At 36.5% G+C, this 19,908-nt stretch overlaps 2 protein-coding genes across 6 annotated transcripts in view; both read right to left on the bottom strand.

The window, feature by feature from the left end:
* The window catches only part of C1GALT1 (core 1 synthase, glycoprotein-N-acetylgalactosamine 3-beta-galactosyltransferase 1), a 238,479-nt gene that overhangs the window by 56,614 nt on the left and 161,957 nt on the right, over positions 1 to 19,908 (bottom strand). The window lies entirely within an intron of this gene.
* Positions 1 to 19,908, bottom strand: part of UMAD1 (UBAP1-MVB12-associated (UMA) domain containing 1) — a 78,322-nt gene that overhangs the window by 8,387 nt on the left and 50,027 nt on the right. For all 5 annotated transcript variants that reach the window (XM_066317967.1, XM_066318003.1, XM_066317984.1 and 2 more), the window contains one exon: positions 10,371 to 10,456. In XM_066317967.1, the coding sequence (XP_066174064.1) occupies positions 10,371 to 10,456 (86 nt within the window). The remainder of the gene's footprint in view (positions 1 to 10,370; positions 10,457 to 19,908) is intronic.

Here is a 19,908-nt window from a genome sequence, read left to right as displayed (position 1 = left end):
TCACGGAGTATCTTGGTCTGCAAAGAACAGCAGGGAAATCTTTGCTAAACCACACTTTCAGTATCAATAGTGATGTACATTTCTGAATCCTTACAGGCATTAAAACAACTGGAAAATTATAATTACTAGAACAATTCCATAGGGTAAATGCAGAATAAACTTGCTGTAATTAGATGCCATTCTTGTCCTCTTAAACAGCCATAAAAGTGATAATCTCTGCAGAGGGGGAGAACTCCGAGTTTGCCATTTGAACTCTGGATACTCTGAATGTTCCACGGTTAAAGTGTGTTAATTTTAAAAAAAAAAAAAAACTTTCTGTAAAAAAGAGGACTTTTTTCCAGAAACAGACCTATTTTTCTTAATTATCCTAGTAAATACTAGAGATGCCTGTGAGTTTTATTTCTGAGATACTTATAGAATGTAATTCTACCTTGAAAAGTATTCTAAAGTACCACAAAAGATTTCAAATCTAGCGTCTAAACCAACTAGCATGTTTTGTCAACCTAGAAGAAAAAAAAAATTCTTTGTTACCAATTTTGCAAACTCAAACCAGTACAAGATGAAGGTTCTGTTTTCACTCAATCCCCCATAATACATCATGGGAAATCTTTTGAGGTGATTAGTGATAAATGTATCAAATATATTGAATTTAATATAACTAAAATTGTATAATGATATTTTTATTTCTAATTCCTACTTTTATTCCTTTATTCCTACCTCCTGTTATTTATTTCATTTAGCGATTGTTTGAAGACAGAGAACCAAAACAGTGCAAATGTGGGCATCTACAATGAGAAACTATGAAATTGTGAACCAACAGGGATAACATACAACATGAAAAGAAGACTGCAAACCTAAATGAAAGGAGAAATAAGAAGGAAGCAGAAAATGTTCTAAAGTTTTATTAAAAATTATAAGGCTTAATTTTCCACCATTAAGTAAAGTAATTATGTTCTTATCTTTCCTTCAGTCCCAACCAATTTCACCACTCTTGGGTCTGCTAATTGAAGACCTGTATCAACACTTATGCCCCCTCAATAGCAGGATTCCTTTCCTTGCTGCCTCCCCATTCCTCTCTGGAGGCTCCTGAGTTTTAGGGCACCATCTTTACAGTGCAGTTCCCCTCTGCAACATGATTATTGTAATAAAAATTATCTTAGAAGAATGACAGGGGTGTGGGCTCAACAAGGAACAGTTTATATAGATCCTCTGTTCCTTCAAAGTACTATGCAAGCTATTCATAGCAAAGATCTCAAAATAAAAGCAACATGAACAATATTTAACATATTGTGCTTCTGCCACTGCCAGGAAATGGTACTAACTAGGCCAGGTTTTTTTTTCCCCTTTTTTTCTGTAGCACGTATGCTAGAAGATTAAAAAATTAATAAAAATTACTATAGCAAGTGAACTGCAAGCCAGAACTGTAACTGAAAATGCACACAGCTCTAGACATCCAGCACTGCATTCCACAACCACAAATCAGAAGTGAAGGACAAGTCAATATATTGCAAAATGAACAGGCAAGTCTGATAAATGCTGATAATGGATTTGTTTTGTAACTTCAGTATCATCTGGAAGCACAAAGCCTTTACATTTATTTTGACGTTACCTTCATTCATGATGTAATTCAAAACTCAGGTAACTGACTTTAAACATAGCTGGGAATATACTAAGACATTAATTTAATATAAAAGTTTACCAGCATATTTTTAAAAAATTTAAAAATTAAAAACGGTACTTAAATAATCTGTTTTAATCTAGCAGTAATAATCTGTACTTAGTCACAACAAGATGTATTTTCTCTACTGCTTCAAGCAAAAAAATATCATAAAGACTTTTGGGAGGTTGACCTGCTGAATAGCAGAAGCTTAGACTAACTGGGTCTCTGCATTCATGTCTCTCTACCTCTTGTTCCCAGCCCCTGCTACTGTAGAAGTTCCAACAGGGTAACCTGCTGTGGTAGGAAGAAGATGACAACTCCTCTGAGATGGTAGATGCCCATGGAGCAGAACCTCTGAAATGAGGGCTAATATTTCATTCTCTCATTACTGTGTGTGAAAATCCAAGGATTTGAATGCAAAAAAAACTGTCTACCAAAAACAAAGGAACTCTGACAATCAAACATAAAAAACAGTAAGAAAACATTTAGCAAACATAGCTGCATACAAAAATAAAGCCAGTACATTTTCCAGCAAATCAGAGCAACTGTGGAAAGTGTAGATCAGAAGGTTGTTTTGTTGCTGGTTTGGGTTTTTTTTTAAGAAGAAAAGGAAATCTCTCCTGGAGTAACTAAGGAAGTCAGCAACATCAATGAAATATCTCCTTAGAATGTCAATATCAATGAGAGAAAAAAGACAGAGGGGTAACAATTTCTATCAGAGGAAAGGAAAAGAAAATTATCTTGGATTTGGTTTTCAGAAAAGAAGATAAGTAGAGAGAACAGAAAAGAATTACTAGCCTGAACTCAGGTCAGCCTTCCTCCAGCAATACCTAGGAACAACATCCCCAGCCGCGCTCTCAAGAGTTTTGTTAAGTAACTAAAGCCCTGGATCTTAAAAGGATTCTCACACAGATGCATGAATAAAAATTGCTGTACTAAGTGCTATGTTCTGAGGATTTTATCATGCTGCCTAAATTCCAAGCATGTGGCAAGACTGGCAATATGTCCTGTTTAACAACTTAAAATATTTTAATGCCAAAAAAAAAAAAAAAAAAAAGAACTAAGCAAGTATCTTCTCACACAACTTTCCACTTCTCTCTCCATAGAGATTTGGGCCAGTCAGAGAAAGGAAGGATGGGTATTTGACTTTAATTTCCTCCATAAACAGTCTGTAACTGGAGCACTTGTCAACACCACCTTCAGTAAACAGGTTACCAGGAGCCAGAGTTTGTAAAAGCTTCACTCTACAAACAGCAACAAGACTGAGTTGTCCTCAGCACGTATTGATCAGGCTTTTGAGATTCAGGAATAAAAGTGTCATGACTCTTAAAGCAGCAAAAGGAAGAATAATTAATTATTTAAATAAAAAGGAACGAATACTGGTCCACTTCTTTTAAAAAAGGTAGCCTCTTTGACCCTCCTTGCTCTTTATGGATGGAAAATAACTGGAGTGCAATGAAAAGGAATATGGGTACATTTTTTTTAAGATCTGTTTTTATCTAGCAGTACTGCTAGTCACATTAAAACAGTAGAAACACATTCTTAAAATCAGTGGTACTATGGAAGCAAAGAGAAGAAAATTGTAAGCAAGTAACTTACATTTCATTCTGTATTTTTATAAAGTGCTTTAGAACAAAATTTCAGTATATGCTTCCCAGTGCACAATCTCTCACAAGAAGGACAGGAGCTGTGAAGTTCTGGTTTGTTTTAAGGCAAAAATTACAGCAGAAGTACATTGCAGCAAAAGAATCAAACAACAATGATGGAAGGTACAGAGAAACATATTCCTGTCTTACTAATACTAGCATTCTGGGCTGAAAAGGGACAATTTTCATGTCATGTTATCTTTCCATTAAAATGGCCCCTGCCATTGAGTTGGTTGAGGGTTGAGTTTTATGTTATTTTTTTCCCTCTGAAAGTAGCAGTGCAACTAAGTAAAGACATTGTTTTTTTCCTTACTTGCTGTTTAGAGTAATTGTTAACAAGCTGCCCTGTGCTACAGGACTTCGTTCACCCACCATTTTGTGCTACTGCATCATGTTGTAAATATCACTGTACCACATTCATGCACAGTCTCATCAAGTGATGTATGATCTACATTGCATTTTAGATCAATTTTAATATTGGGAAAGCCCAGAAGGTTTGCTCTGAGAGGCAGGATGACTAAATGATCAATTTGTTGACAGCAGCTAAGTGAACCAGTATTACTGGCTTTTAGTCAAACCACATGTATTTAGGCAAGAGATATAGGATAATCAGTAGTTTTATCTGGGATTAAGCTAGTCAGAAGATCCCAAAATTAGAGAAAGGCTGAAAACGTGATGGGAACATCTGAGCACCTAATTTGAGCATCTCTTGCTACAAATAACCAATCAATATAGCTGAATAAGCAAGCAATTAAACATACAGTGAGTCTTTGCCCAAACTACATAGGGAGGTATGCAAAGTGTGCTTCTGTATACATGTGCCGAGATCACCATTTGGTGCATTGCTTTCAGTAATGCCTCATTCTTAAAGTGAAGAGGCTGAAAATCAGGTGAAATACACTATTTTATGAACTTTTTACATGTGGGTACATACTTAGCTATCTATAGGCACAGAATTATGAAAATATACCATGCCTGTGTGTCATTCTTTCCCTACAGGATGTCATTTTGTCTTCTGTTGCTCAAACACCACAAATTGTGCAATCTGACTGCAGCACTGACTCCAGAGGCAGGGCTGTGGGAGAGGAGGCTGCTCCAACCCATTTGTTGTGTTTACATGTATTTGCTGGCCAGACAGAACATTCATGTCCCACCTTGGAAGGCTGTAAGGCTTCCTCAGTTCTTATACTGAAATCTCAGCTGAAATTACACAAAGGGTTTAACAGTATTTCACACTTGTAAAGTGCTATAGAAAAGTGTAAGACAACACTGCATTACGTTTTTTTTAAATGAACTGTTTTTTAAGTTCAGAGGGGAAGTTGGTGACAACCACGTCAATTCGCATCTCCCAATTCCCACTCAAGTTCCCTGTACCTAAAAATATAATCCTTTCCTTTTAAAAAAAGACAATGGACATAGTATTAATGATGCTACTGTGATTATTAAGTATCTGAATAACCCCAGCTGTGTATCATGTTACACAAACAAGTCCAGCTATTCACTTTAGAATTGAGAAAAGCCCTACAAGGTGATAGTCTTGCAAGACACCCTGGGTCTTACTGGTTGACCCTGGGTCAACAGCTTGCACAAACTGCAGTTTATTAAATGTTGTTTGTGAAGCCACTACAACTAATCCTTTATGACATGAGAAGCAGATTTTCCCATACATATATATACCTAATACATTTATACATAACATGTATATAAACCCTCCCCTGAGTTGTCCCATTGTTGTCCAGCAAGGGCAGATAGAAGCCAACTCATCTACATGTTCTGGAGATCTTCCTAGAATGAAAAGACCTCCTAAATATTTTGGTAAACTATCTAACAGATAGATTAGATAAACAGATGCTTTACAAAGTAAATATGTTATTGCAAACTAACAGCTGTAACATGTAATAGTTGTAACACATAATAGTTATAACATGTAATAGATGTAATACCCACTGTTTGATTTTTTTTTAGCTGAATGGGCTATTTACCTCTGTGCTCAGTAAGATCACAAGCATATACTGTGCCTTTCTTATCATATGCCAGCTCTACTTCATATGTACTTTCCATCTGTGGCTGCACATGGATTCCCCAATGAAGTCCCAGCTATTTACTACACACAGAGGATGAAGGAAGCTAAGAAAGGTGATGTCCATTGCAGCTGCCAAGGCTGAACATGGGTCATTCTTATTTAAAGGTAATGTTAAAACTTCACTTCCTACAGCTTCTTATACTTGAGTAAAACATAAGATCTTTCTTCTGATGGTACATGCTTGATGACTTGCTGCAGACAGTCTTACTCCAGTCCCTTCTAAGAGTGGATAATTTCATTAAGTGATTATTGCCGACATACGCAATTAAGAAGAGAGAAAATAAGGACCAACTTGCTTTAAGGTTTTTATATATGAAAAAGAAGATCTTAGAGTTAATATGACATATGACAAGCAATTAGTCTAACCAGGCCATAACTAGAATTCTGCCTTATGAGAGCTTAAAAAAAAAAGGCAAAAAAGCACCAAGCTAAGCAATGACATTTTAAGCAACAATAGATACTGGATTTTGTCAAAAGATAGCAAACTAATCACAAATAATGTGATCACAATAATTTTGAGATTTAAACCACTTTCTCTAAAGTAAATGTAGGGAATTTAAATTGATGCAACAAATCTAGCCCAGAACACCCTGAGATTTTAAATATGGGACCCTCTGAACCAAGAGGCGATAAGTCAATAAGTAAACAGAGACATGATCAGACTAGAAACTCCTTTTACAGTAACTTGTAAAAATAATCCAGACAAACTTAAGGGAAACAAAACAAAACAAAACAAAAAACAAAACAAAACAACAACAACAAAAAAAACAAAAACAAAAACAAAAACAAAAAAAAACAAAACAAAAACCACAAAAAAACAAAAAAAACAAAGAAAAAACAAAGACAAAACCAAAAACAACAAAAAAAAACAACCAGCCAATAATAGGTCTGATAGAAGCAAATAATGTTTGTTAAAAGGAAAACAAGGTAACAGTAATATCATTCATGCCTTGGAATTATATCAGCTGACCTGCTCTACAGGATATCCTAAAAGTCTATCAACTTCAGCAATATTTGTTAATTTCACTAGAAGGGTAAAAAATTACATTATTTTCTCCCTATTCTGTGGATTCTTAACTCTCATTATCTCTTCCTTGATACTTTATACCTCATAGTATTTCTGTCTTTTCAATTGACTCATATGTCCCCATACCAGATGTCTAGGAAACTGTTATTTACATCCATTCAGAATCCTTACATAGAAGCTGTATAAAGCATGACTTTAATGAGTTAATGCCAATTCAGACATAAAAATTTTTTTCCTAATTTATTTAGGTACTTGCCTAAAATGATGCATACCTCTTTCTATATGCATAAAATCATAGATAATCTAAAATTTAATTCAGGAACCATGAGCTTTCTATCTGCTGTGTTCTTAGATTTTAACAGCAAATTATGAAAAGAAAGGGCACAAGAATCATAGCAGAACTATTACAATTCATGAAGGAAACTAAGTCCGAAGATGATAAGAATCACAGCAAGGTATATAATTAGAGTGGCTGTAACAACAACATATAAATTAGATAATTATGGATTAAGCAATCCCTTGGGGGATTCTCTCTTGCCCTAGAAAACGTATAACAAGCTCCTTAGATAGAAGGCAATAACTATTAAGTGTTTGAGGGAAAAGTAGGACTATAAGAAAAAACAAAAAAAAAGAAGACACAGCAAGATAAAAATCCTAATTTGAAATCTAAAGATGGCTTTCATTTTTGGTAGCTTATTTTAATACACTTACTGATCGAGTTTTCCCCCATTAAATCTGCTGACATCTGTTGGCTAAAGAGCGCATGTCAGATTATCCAGAAGTGCAAGATCAAATAAACACGAACTGCTTCTTAAGGTGACAGTAGGGAGATACAAAACACTGCAATGATTACCAGAAATGTAATTTTTTTGTTGTTGTTTCTTACGTCAATGTAATAATCCCAGGTGTCCTGGACACCAGACATACAATAATCTTCATAAATCCTAATTCAAAGCCATACCATCTGTCAAAAATATTTTTTATGTCTCCTAATAGATATGCTACATAATTGCTCTCACAGTAGGGCAAAAATACATGGTTGTACTAATTTGCTTTACCAATGGAATAGCTCATTATCAAAAATACCCCCAACACATTACTGGGGTTTCTAGCACTCTTCATATATCAAAACTAACCTTTCCATTCTGCTATTTTCTATAACCTCAAATTCCCAATGAAAGCAGATAAAAATTGAATTATCTGGAAATTGTACGGTAATAATGGAAAAATCACAAGCATAAAAAAATAAAACCACAGTGTCTCTTTCTGTTATGATTGTGTTGCAGTTAAAATTAGCTTTGTATTTCATGGTCACTAATTTACTAATTTAGTCACTAATAAGACTAATCTAAGTTCTCAGCCCTGCAGAGCACTAACCATTTTGGACCCAATCCAGAAAAGCACTTAAATGTGTGTGTGTGACTTTTAGTTCATGAGCCTGAAGCAACTTCAGAGGGATCAGACATGCCTGATTAGGCCCAGAGCACTCATAATCCCTGCTGGACAACACGTCCCCCTAGGACTGACCAGCATCAGGAGATGACCCTCCCAAACCACTGTCCATACTCGTGGAGATGGAGAGGACACTCCATATGAGATTGTTCAAAGCAGGAGCTTCTGTCTGAAGCAGAAGACAAAATGTTTGGGCTTAAGTCAACCTTTGAGTAATTACCTGCAATTCCCCTACCGTGCATGCAATATCCAAACAGCTGAAAACAACATCGACTGAGGCGTGGCAGGGGTTGAAGGAGGTTCTGTTACACGTTCCTGGCTATAGCAAGATGATCTTGATGTAAACTTTTATTTGTGTATTAGTTTAAATAATTTATACAAGATTATACAAATATACACACTTGACAATTCAGTGGTTGTACAGCAAACCAATCCAATAGTACCTAAGAAAATAGGAAATTCCACAGATGATGGCCATTACGAAAAAGTACCCCAGAAGATAATTTCTTCAAAAAATCAAACTCAACTTCATTTCCCCTTTGAAAACCCATGAACAAAGTATTACTTCGTTCTTCTTTAAACCACGTTTTCAAAAGCACTTTTCATGTTCCGCAAGGTTGATATCTAATAAGTAGTGAAAAAGTTTATATTTAAAAAGAAAAGCACATTTCCAGTAACTGAAATGATGAACTGGTGGATGAACTAAATGCTCTTTTGTTCAGTTCTGCATGACAAATATCAGATGCCACTTTCCAGTAACAACTGTATTTTAGCATACTGTTCTATGTTTATCAAGAATTTGTGTTTTTATACTATCAAGTTCATTATTTCAATTGATTTTTTATGTCTCTGTGACATATTGAATATGTAATACAATGCTTTTCCAGTTTCTCTAAATTGGTAAAGTTCTCTCACAAATTTACAAAAATACACTCACCACTGCAAGGAGGAATACTACTTTCTTAATGGCCAGAATTATCCATTTCATTTCCATGACTCACAATTATTTTACTTCATTTGAGAACCTGAGAATTCCTCTGAGTAAATGTGAAGTCCAAATACTAAAATCCAGACTGGAATGAATTGCCTAAATACTACCTAGTGCTGGATCTTAATTTAACTGATTCTGTCACAACCCAGTTCATAGGAGTATTTTTGTGACATATAACTATTTTAATAGAAGGGTGAAAATATTTGTTTCATTTTCACGGTAATATCTGCTATTTTATTTTGAAAAGTTTGGTGCTTCTCTCAAACTCATAAAACTTAAGATCTATACAAGTTCCTCTTTTCCTGAAATTCCACAAAATGGAACAAACCACTGAAGCTGCAGTAACTGGCAGTTCACCATCCCCAGCAAGAACATCACATTAAGGGAAACTAATTTTGTTCGGTAGGTAACTACAACATCAATTCGATACTGCCCAGATATGCAGGGCTTCAGTTGCAAAACACCCTGGCTCAGATGTGCATGGATCTAAAAGTCAGAATAAAACTTGGCAACTGGTTGGAACTAATTCATACTTTCACATTATCAGAAGGTAAACTACTCATTACTTACGATGAATTAGAGATTTCTGTATAGGACACAGTTTGAAAATCTAAATTTTAAATTAAAAAAGAAGACTACAGGCCACACATACACACAGACCACTCTTAGAGATGGAAAAATTGCCACACACAACTCTACTATACCAAGGGACTTAGCAATAATAAATAATGAAATGGCATTGAAAAGAGACAGAGGGACAGACACTGTTAGTACCAAGGTGACATATGGGAAAAAGAGACAGGATAGGATAAGCAAAAAAAACTAACCACCACAGAAGCATAAAAACTCCAAGCCAAACATCTTCAGTCACCTTGCAAATGTCTAAAACTATATGGCAATGGAAAATAGGCTCATACTTGGTACAGAAACATTTTCAGAGTATGTGGAGAAGATGATATATGTACATCATATGCAGAAATATTCTGAAAATCCCTCACCTTAAACATGTATTAAGTATCAAATAAACAAAAGAGGAAGTTGTTCAGATTTACAGCCCCGCAGTAGAGAAACAGAAAGGGAACATACAATAAATACAATCTATTATACTCACACATTTACATGTTACCCATAATGGTAGCTGTGGAAACAGATGACTTATGTAAATGTGTGACATTTGCCGTCACTACTCACCACACCAATGCTTCTATGCAATTCATTAACATTCTACCTACAGTTTCATGCTTGCAAAACTCAAGTATAAAAATAGGATATTATGCAATACCATATAGCCCAGCCTTCTACTATTTCCTTTTCAAATCCACAGCAATGGGCTTGGTATTATTGCCGTCTAATTAATAGCAGGGCTGCTTTTATGATAGATGACAAGGAAGGCTGAGAGTCATACAGCCAATGGAAGATGTGAATGTGGTGAAACCATCTTCCGCAGGACATTCACGCTTCTTAAATGAGCTGCTATGGAAGTTTCATCATGTGTGCATAAAGTCTCCTACCTGTGGAGGTTGACTGTACATCGGTCTGGTCTCTGGAAATGAAGTTTTATCCTTTGAGTTTCTACTTTGATCATCAGCTGTATCACCTACCAGAGTAAAAAAAAAAAAAAACAACCTTTTAAATCACGTAAGAAAATCTCTTCAGTTTTCCTAAAATTAAATTATACCCTGAGAAAGGGGGATTCTATTGCCACATTTATATTTACAATTTTGAATATAACAGGAAATGAGAGAACTGAGAAATTTTTAATATAGAGAGAAAAATGTTGAGAAGTGATCTGCAAAACCCAGGACCAAATCTGTATCAGTTATTTAACAAAAAAAAATTCTTGGGGAAAAAGGGAAGAAAAGAAAAAAGCAGGGCCCCTATTTTTGCATACTTTGGGACCATTAAGTACTAATAATTAGCAGGGGTACATAGCAGTATGACTGTGTATGCAAAGGAGATACCAGGTGCACATCCATCCCAATCCAGTGTCAGGCTAGAAGCACTGTTACTCTATCCTCATTCGTAGCCTCATTTCCACACAGTTGGTATCTGTGCATGAGTGCAGAAAGAGAGACAAAGCATTCTGAGAAATGGCCTGGTTTTGACTGTATGAGGACAAAGGCTGCTTGGCAGGCTGGGCACTAATCTCCTCTCATTACATACACGGGGCTACCTCTGCCCAGGATTTTACTGAGAAGATACAATTCAGCTTATCCCAAAAGCTGCTGCTGGTACTTATCCAAAGATGGGCAGATCACAGCAATAAACTAAGAGACAAGATTATTTTCACATTTATTTTTAAGAAGGTACATTAGCAATTTTATTAAAAAGGTAGAAGTAGTAAAAAAATCCCCCGAAATCTGAATTTGTTTCTCAGATGTTGCAAAACAAATATCCACCTATCCTGTCTTCTCCAATCATCTTTGTCAAGGGAAAACTGTACCAAAAGTTGTAAAGATTTTGCAGACTATCACCTTCTCCTGTTAGTCAGTAAATAGTTTGTAAGAGCAGAAAACTGAAAAAGATTAAAGATTTAGTTACATAATTTTGGTTTTATTTTTATTTGAATTAATATTGTTTTCTGTAATGGCATATTTTGGAAGTCCGCATCTTTAGAAAGTCCTGCAGCAACAATTCAAAATGAAAGCGTTCAAGTTACAGTAGTTTAACTTCTTTGCTAAACCAGTGTTTCTGGCTCCCTGTTCCATTTTCTCCAGAGGTTTTCTTAGAGCCAGTGCACCAGGCAGAAGCCTTTGGAAACAGTGGCCAGCTTCTGCCTGTGCCCAGTTAGGCTGAAAAGCCAATGGCATCCAGGTCCATGCATGTTTGCTCCATACGGTCATGGCCCCTCAGATCTGACTGGTCAGATCCCTCAAGTACAATGCAATATCTGGTAAAGTTTTTTAATGAAAACACGCACTAATATCTAGGGTTTGTGTCTGTTTTTAATACCCAAGTATTCTTCCTAACATTGTATGCAGAGAATCATCATCTTTGTCACAGGTCTTTGATGCCTATTAATTTCATTAATGTCTACACTTTCCAAGATATTTTCTGGAGTTGAAAGATGCTTCTCAGTAAACCAGTAATTATCTACATAAAATACTCCAAAGCACTTGTATTCACAAGAGCATTAAAAAAAAAGTGTGTGGGAGAACAAAGGAAATGGAGATTCAATTAATCTTCCATTTCACTCCCAATACCTTGAAACACACAATTTGTAAGCACCTATAAGATAACGAGGTATATAATGTCATGAAAATCATGGATGTTAAATGATTAGTTTACATTTGTAATGAAGTAGAGGCCTGCAAACAAAAATTATTAAAAGTCTTGTAAATGCATCCTGCCTCAGGGAGGTGTAAAAATGGCTAACAGATACAAGAAGAGGGCACTAAGGCATATTATTGGTACACTAGCTGTGGATGAGACTTCAAACAGATTTAAATTGTACCAACTTTAGGCCAGAGCAGTTTCTCCAGGAGTAAGGCTACTAAAGCACTTTGAACAATCGAATAAAGTGGTTTCTCTTAACAGTGGTTAATCTCCAAAGGACTTCAGAGATAGGCTAAAGAAACATCTGTTGTGAATGGTTTCAATCATGCCAAGTCAAGGAAGATGAATGACCTTTTTGTGTTCCGCTCTAGTCCTACATTCCATGATCAGTGCAGGATACCCTTTCCCAACATCAGGGAGCTTAGCTGTCTGATGAGGACTTGTGAAGGTGCTAGGAGATTGCAGTGAGTTGGAAAATGACTCACCAAGTGTGTAAGGGCAGAGCTGTGTGGGCAGTTCGTACCAACAGGACAACACTGGGTGAAGTTGAACGTTTGCATAAACATACTGAAAAAGTTACAGCAGGGATTCAATAAAGACAGGAACCAATGTTCCACTCGTTGTCTTTACAAATTATTCCTGAGAAAGCATTCAGAAGTTTTTATATGAAAAAAAAAACCTAAGAAAACAAAATTCATGTGTGTCAATGCTATCTAGAATATACTTTTCCCCTGTGATTAGTTTTCCTTAAGATGAAAAGAGTCTTGGTTTGTAATCAGGACCAAAATGTCAAAAATGATCACAAGAAAGGAAGAATAAGAATAACTCATTTAGAGAGAAATTAAATTTTTTACTTAGAACTTTGTCATCCAGCTCCCAAAATTTACAAGTTCTTAAGGAACCCAAATATAGGAATACCTGTACTGTTTCACAATTCAAATTGCCTTTGTGAAACTGCACTTCAATGCAGAATTTTTATTTGTTAAAAAAAAATTAAAAATTAAGAAACCTCAACATCTTGCCAAATTTTCAGGCATATGGTCCTGCACGGATAAGCCATGACCCTTTGTATAGACTTTTATGATTTGAGTTAATGGAGTTAAAACAGTGATAGGCAGCTGCCAAAGACACCAAACTGTCTAAGACATCCAGCAGGATGGAATAGTTTTCCACATAAATTGGTAATTTCAGTGTACTTTTCCACTGGTTCCTATCTCAAATATTCAAACAGATTAGTCATCCTTATTTCTACTAGCCCAAATAATTAATTGTGACATACGTCCTCAGCTCTATCAATTCCAAACCCTATCTGGCTTGCCACAGCTGACTTACCATATTTAGCCACTCTCAATTTTTTTTTTTTCTTTTCAGCTTGCCTTGGTTTCCCATTGACCTACAGTCCAATCTCTTTTCTTAACTGGAAGTCATAGTTTGTCTTTCCTCTTCAGGCTCAGCCTTTAAAATGCTTCCCTCTGGTCTGGGTTCTCTTCTTCTCTGCAACTCTGTGATCTTCTCTTCTTACCCATCAACCACCATGTGAGGAAGGGGGATGATGCCAAACACCAAATAGACATGAGAGCACAGACTTTTGGGTGCAGGAACTGTGTGGGTTCTTTTGAATACTTCAAACATTCTGGTTGATAGCTTTTGACTGAGGAAAAAACCCAAATAACCAAACCACCCTTCCCCTCCAAACACTAGGAGAAAAGACCCCAAACAAACCCAAACAAGTTCTCTTACACAATCTTGATGTAAATAGGCAAACAGTCATATTTTTGCCAAACTAAGCAACTGAAATCTGGCTCTGAAGAAAGATCACCAATACATAACCTTAGTGGAAAGGGCTCCCATAAAGTCTTTCATCAGAATTGAAACTCATCAGAACTGCAAATATGTTCATAGATGAAGGCAGGACAATGGCAATCACCTAGCCTAAACTCCTGTAAAAATATAGGCCATAAGATTTCTTGAATTAATTTGTTTGAACTAAAACAACTTTAAAGCTGTATTTTAATCAGGAGATAAAAGACAAAATTATTTATTTAAAAAAAACACTTAGATTCTGGCTTATATATTACTTGGTTTAAGTACTGTGCAAATTTCAGTCATAAAACTCCTCCTAAAAATAAATCTGAGTCATATATCAAAAAGATGACGTATACTGTTTAAAGTCTATAAGAATTAGAAAAGAAGGACACTTTATGCAATGTAATATGGTTTAAATATCAGCAGCATAATCTGTAATATGCAGTATATTACTGGGAAAATTTATCAGGAAAAAAATAATCATGCTCATTGCTGAAAAATATTACCTTCTTTACCAATGGAAAAATATTTAAAGTTTGAATAGGAAGTAGTAGGTATATTTATACTACTGTCCAGATAAGCTTGTATTTCAGATCCTTAGTCTTGGGAGGTTGTTTTTAAGTTATATTAAGCCTTTTCCAGGCCCAAATAATCGGTGTTGCACGGAAAGGTCAGACATACATTTCTCCTTTCACTAAGCTGATGCTGGATTTACACCAACATTCTCCAAGTTCCACTGGTATCTTTTTCCAAGAACTGCAGCCAGGTGTTCCACAGGAAAGAAATACCTAGTCCAGTCCTCAGTATGTACTATCTATATCCTCCCTCAGAACTCAGAGTTTTTGATGTATTCAGGAATCTGCATTCAGCTGCCTATCTGGACCTCAGCGAACTCTCATATAGAAAGGTTCACCCACAAGTCTGGCTTCTACTCAACAAGGAAGTGGTGTTTCTATTTATACTCTTTCCTCTTCCAGCATTTTGTTAACCTCAAGCTGTGTAGTCTCTTGATCAACAGACAGCATTTAAAAGCCTAGCCCACCCTCAGTTTAATAAATTAAAGTCAACTGTAAATGTATTTTAGAGTCTTCTATAATGTAGACTGCCATTTGTCCTGGTCTGTGAAAAATTCCTGTGAGACGCTGAAGCACGAACAACACAGCAAGCAGTAACTAGCTACTGGATACATGGATTTTCAAATGTCACCTTCAGCTTCAAAAGGAAGACAGCTATTTTCCATTATACTTTAGTTAGTTTCTTAACTCTTTGTCACCTATGATTATTTTCTATATCCTGCACAGAGATGGCTAGAACAAAGAATATTCTGGCTTCTACTTGGCAGCAAGAAGACAAACAGTTTTAAGAGAGGATTAGTAAGATCTGAAAACAGGAGAGATTGACTCTGTGAAAGCATCAAGGTTTTAATACAGTTTCTTTTCCCTCTTTCTTACTCATAAATCTTCCCCTCTCTCCCTGAGATAAGGAAGAAAGGTCAGACACAGCAATTTTAAGTTACCCTGCTCCAGGATGAACTAGCAGAACTTCAGGCTTCAGTCCATCAATACTGACAGTGTTTTCAATCTCAGGAGGTATTTGAGAAGTGTTGGAATTCCCTCTGAACATCTGCATCTTGGGAGTTCCTGTGATCGCACTTCCAGGCAAAGGGGTTTGATAGCACCACTTTTTCAAGTCCTGCTCTCCTCTCAGCCTCCAAGTCTTTCAGCAGGGATGAAATGTGTTTCTGCTCAGTCTCTTCCAGCCCTGCTTGCTTCTCCAGCACTCACTTCAAGGGTCTCACAGCTTCCACTTACCAGCTAGTTTCTACCCAGTGAGTGAGCTGGGGACTGCACTGGGGCGGTCCCAGGGAACGTTGATGGCAGTACCCCAAACACAGAATTGTGCTGATTTTATGGCACCAAGGCAACTAATAGAAGACAGAGAAGACCGAGGGAAGACCCTTAGAAATTTTTGCTAATGAGCATAGAAGCAAACTGAATGGTTTGGGCTGCAAAGGAACTTTAAAAATCTTCTATTCCACATGCCCTGAATGGATTGTACACAATAAACTGTAAGTAATTTAACTGTTTCCACTGGTGATCAATAGATCACTCAGTGATCCATCTAAATCAAGTAAGGCACTGACCAGTTCTGTCCTCTTCAATGGCACAGATGAATAATGAATTAATGCATAAATAGCTGGTTCCTCCATTTTCTGAAAAGTGGGACTATCACTCTGTCTAGTATTAGTGCCATAAAACTACATATTAATCTTCATTATCTTCCACATGTACATGGCCAAGACATAATAGCCTTATAAGAATATCTATAGTTGGCAAAACAATGAAGTCATTCTAGTTTCAGATCACCTCATCCTGGTTTCATATTAAAGCTTTTCATATCAACAGCAGTTTCATTTCAACAAGCTAATAATATCCCCTAAAAAACCCAATATATCAGCAGAAAGATTCTCCATAGCTGCAACTTCTAGCAAAACAAGAGTTTAAGAGTTTATGCTGCATAAAGGGTGAGTGAGAAGGAAGTCTGTGTAAGTCCATGCTAAGACAGAGGTCTGGTAAGTGTCTGGCAACCTTACATTGAGTTTCAATAGTGTATTAAGAGGTCCTACAAATAGATCTTTGATTGGGAGTAGAACTTAAAACAGTATCTTTTCTAATTCTCCTGATGAACCATGAGAAAAATCTACAGAAACCCCACAATGAGAATCCTGAAACTGATTTCTTCACACTTGTAAAAGGCAGTAAACATTACCCTGAATGGTTTTGCATTTGCAGACATGAAGCAACAAGGTTCAGCCCTTTCCCAATTAAGAAGAATAGCAAATCCAGCTACAGCACATGCCATTGAAGATTATGGGAGCGGCACTCCATGTTGCCTCTCAGTCAAATTTTGGTATCCCATCCTTCTGCAGGCAACCTTAATGTAGAGTTTCCATTTTCCTTAATAATTTTGTCAGGATCTTCTCAGCCTGCATCCCACTATCAAGATCACAGTGAAACCATAGATTAAAAACTTCCCTATGAAAACTTTGTTTCCCAAAACAAAAACTTTTCAGAAGATAGCCATAGGAAAACAATATGAGAGGATTAGAGGGTCCTGTAGAGTTTCCACATCTCAGATCTACATATTTTTAAGTTTGCAAAAAGTGCTTTATTTCTGTGCTTTTCTGTATGTCCAATTTCTTAAAAGTTTCACTTCTTTCAAAGCTTCCCTGAATGCTAAAACAGAGGACCCTTAGAATTTAGATCTAACTCAATCTCCAGCCACTTCATGGATGTTAAATCATTTCAATTCCTCTGACCTCCACTGAAAAAGCTTTCTTTTAAGAGGTGTCCAACTCTTTTAGAAAGCTGATAAATCCAAGTCAAAGTTTCGTAGCAAGATTTTGCTTGGAAGGAATCCTAGAGATCACCCCAGTCAACCTCCAGTTAAGCACAGCGCTAACTTCTGTGTACCTCAGGTTGTTCAGCTGAATTTTGAGGCTCCAAAGAAGGAGATTCCTCAGCATCTCTCATCTCTAAGTTATATCTATCTTTCTACTGCTTGTTACCTCCAGGTTCACAGTCACATTCAAAGCAAGCTGTAGAATGAATGTGTCCATGAGCCAAAATCCCCATGATGAAATGTTATTTTACTTTGATTTTAAGTTATGAGACTTTCATGTCAAGCATAAAGAAATGCCAGGAATTGAATTAATCTCACTCTGAATTTCTCATGAGATGCATCCATGCAATACTTTTCATCTCTTTTATGTGCATGCCAGCCTTTCTCAGTAGTCCACCACAACACTGAACTCCCTACCACAGCATATCTTTCCAGAGATCTCATTTTTCCATTTTGCTATTTGGAAATTCTGTTCTAGAGTTCATTAGATGCTGCCACACCTTCCTTATCAAGTTATGTTATCAGAGTGAGCAAGTGATGTGACTTAACAGCTATTCAACACAACCTTAGGACTGATCTATATTCAACAATATAGATCCAAGTAAGGATTTATGACATGTTCAGTCATTTTATAAGGAAAAAGTTGAAAGAAAAAGCTAAAAGCTAAACGAGCAATGTATATCCTCTAAGTCTTCTGACCCAAGGTTTGTGCTTATCTGTGTGTGTGTGTGCCAGTGCCTCAGGGAAAGCTCCAAACTATTCACTGCTCTTCCGATGTTCAACTGATACTGTGTGGATAAGCCCCCAGCATATCTACTGTATCTTGGTATTTATCATGAACATTGGCCCTAAAAAAAATTCAGCAAATCTGCCTAGAAGGCATAGATCAGATGCCACAGGCCAGTCTCTTCATGCTTCAGTCATGGTTTTTGACATTCCTAGAGAACCTCTAAATTTTCCTGCTATCCAGTTCATCTGTTAGTTAATCTACTCCTCTTCACACCAAAACAAATGTAACCTTCCAAGGCCAAGTGAATCCCAATTTTCTGGGAAAGCAAACCGTTTAATCTACCTTCTTGAAAAAAAAAGTTTTATAAATTGATTTGCTCTGTTTTTATTTTAGACATAATCACTCAGTGATACCGGATTGTCGCAGTCATCTAGACCAGCTCAATCAACCCACAGTACAAATACGTTCTTCTAAGACTAGGAATAAATCAGAAAGTCCCTTAAATTTTTAGATACTTAGAACAGTTTAATGTTAATTAATATAATCCCTACTTTGCTCTGCCTCCTGGAAGTGGAAGATGTCTACACTTCATATAATCCAACTCTGCTGTATCAATAGGCTGGTATGCAACAAGTGCAAAAGAAGCCTCAGTTTGCAAGCTTAATTTTCTTCCAGGATTACGATCTCCCACTACATCCTATTTGCTTTTCCAAGGGAGGGAGATAAAAACAGCATTGTTTTCCTTTATTTGTTCTGTTTCTCTTGCCTAACTTTCTCTTGTTTACCTGTGAGAGAATGTGACAGTCACGATCTTCACAATCCTTCCTGAGTTTTCTTATTTTGCTTGTGAGCACGATAAAAGGTTTAATCTCAAAACAATAAAAGTCTTTATCTCTTCAATTCCTGATGAAGAGTAAAAGGTTCTGGGGAAACATCAGTAATAAAAACAAACTCAGAGGAAGACAACAGTACAGCTCACACAGAGTAGTGTGGCAAGCAACCTCCCCTTTAACATGTTTTAGCAGCATCATTTCCTTGTCATTACTTAATCCAACCTATAAAACCTATCTCAGATTATTCAGTTGTTTTTCAAAGGTAAATATATATTATAATATTCCACTTTCCACTATGAAATTAACATTATTTCAGTATCCTCACTTAACTAGGACATTAGAACTCCCTTCCTCCTGTTTCATTCATGATGTGGTTCCAAAGGCAATCCTGTCCAGAAAGCAAACAGCACACACTGGAGCATATTTTGATGAGGACAGAGATTTTCCTAGCACTTAAAAACCTGCTGCATGGTCTGCCTGTTCAGTGTCTTGGTTACTGTGCAACTTGCATTTCAGTAGGTTCAACATGCATTAAAATTATTTGCCTGTCAAAAACTGAGGTGCTGATTGCCTGATATTTGCATATAAAGCTTGCTACATAAATGCAAATTATGTTAGAAAACAAACAATGCAAATTTAAGATGGTTTCCTATTGGATTAGATTTACATGACCAATCTTCTGTCCTTGATAACATAGGAAAATGTTGTCAAATGTGTTTGAAACTGGCACAGACATAGAAGATTTGGAGATATTTAGAATTTACAGAATATAACCATTTGCAGCTGGGTAGTAAAAAGAGACTAGGAGCAACACCCCAGCTGAAGGAAAAGCCCATTGCTCTGTTATTATCCTTGACCTGCTTGTTCAATTGGTAAATACTGCTGTAGTTGGTCACTGGGAATGAAGGGAAGACAAGGCAGGCCACTGCACTAATGCAGGGAAATGCTCAGGGCTGTTCTAGCAGGGTAGAAGGACTAGAAAATCCTCAAAGTGATCCTTGA

The sequence above is a fragment of the Sylvia atricapilla genome, chromosome 1 (genome assembly GCF_009819655.1).
Source record: "Sylvia atricapilla isolate bSylAtr1 chromosome 1, bSylAtr1.pri, whole genome shotgun sequence".
Taxonomy (NCBI): domain Eukaryota; kingdom Metazoa; phylum Chordata; class Aves; order Passeriformes; family Sylviidae; genus Sylvia; species Sylvia atricapilla.
Note: the sequence above shows the minus strand (reverse complement) of the source record. Positions and strands in the feature narration are given on the sequence as shown.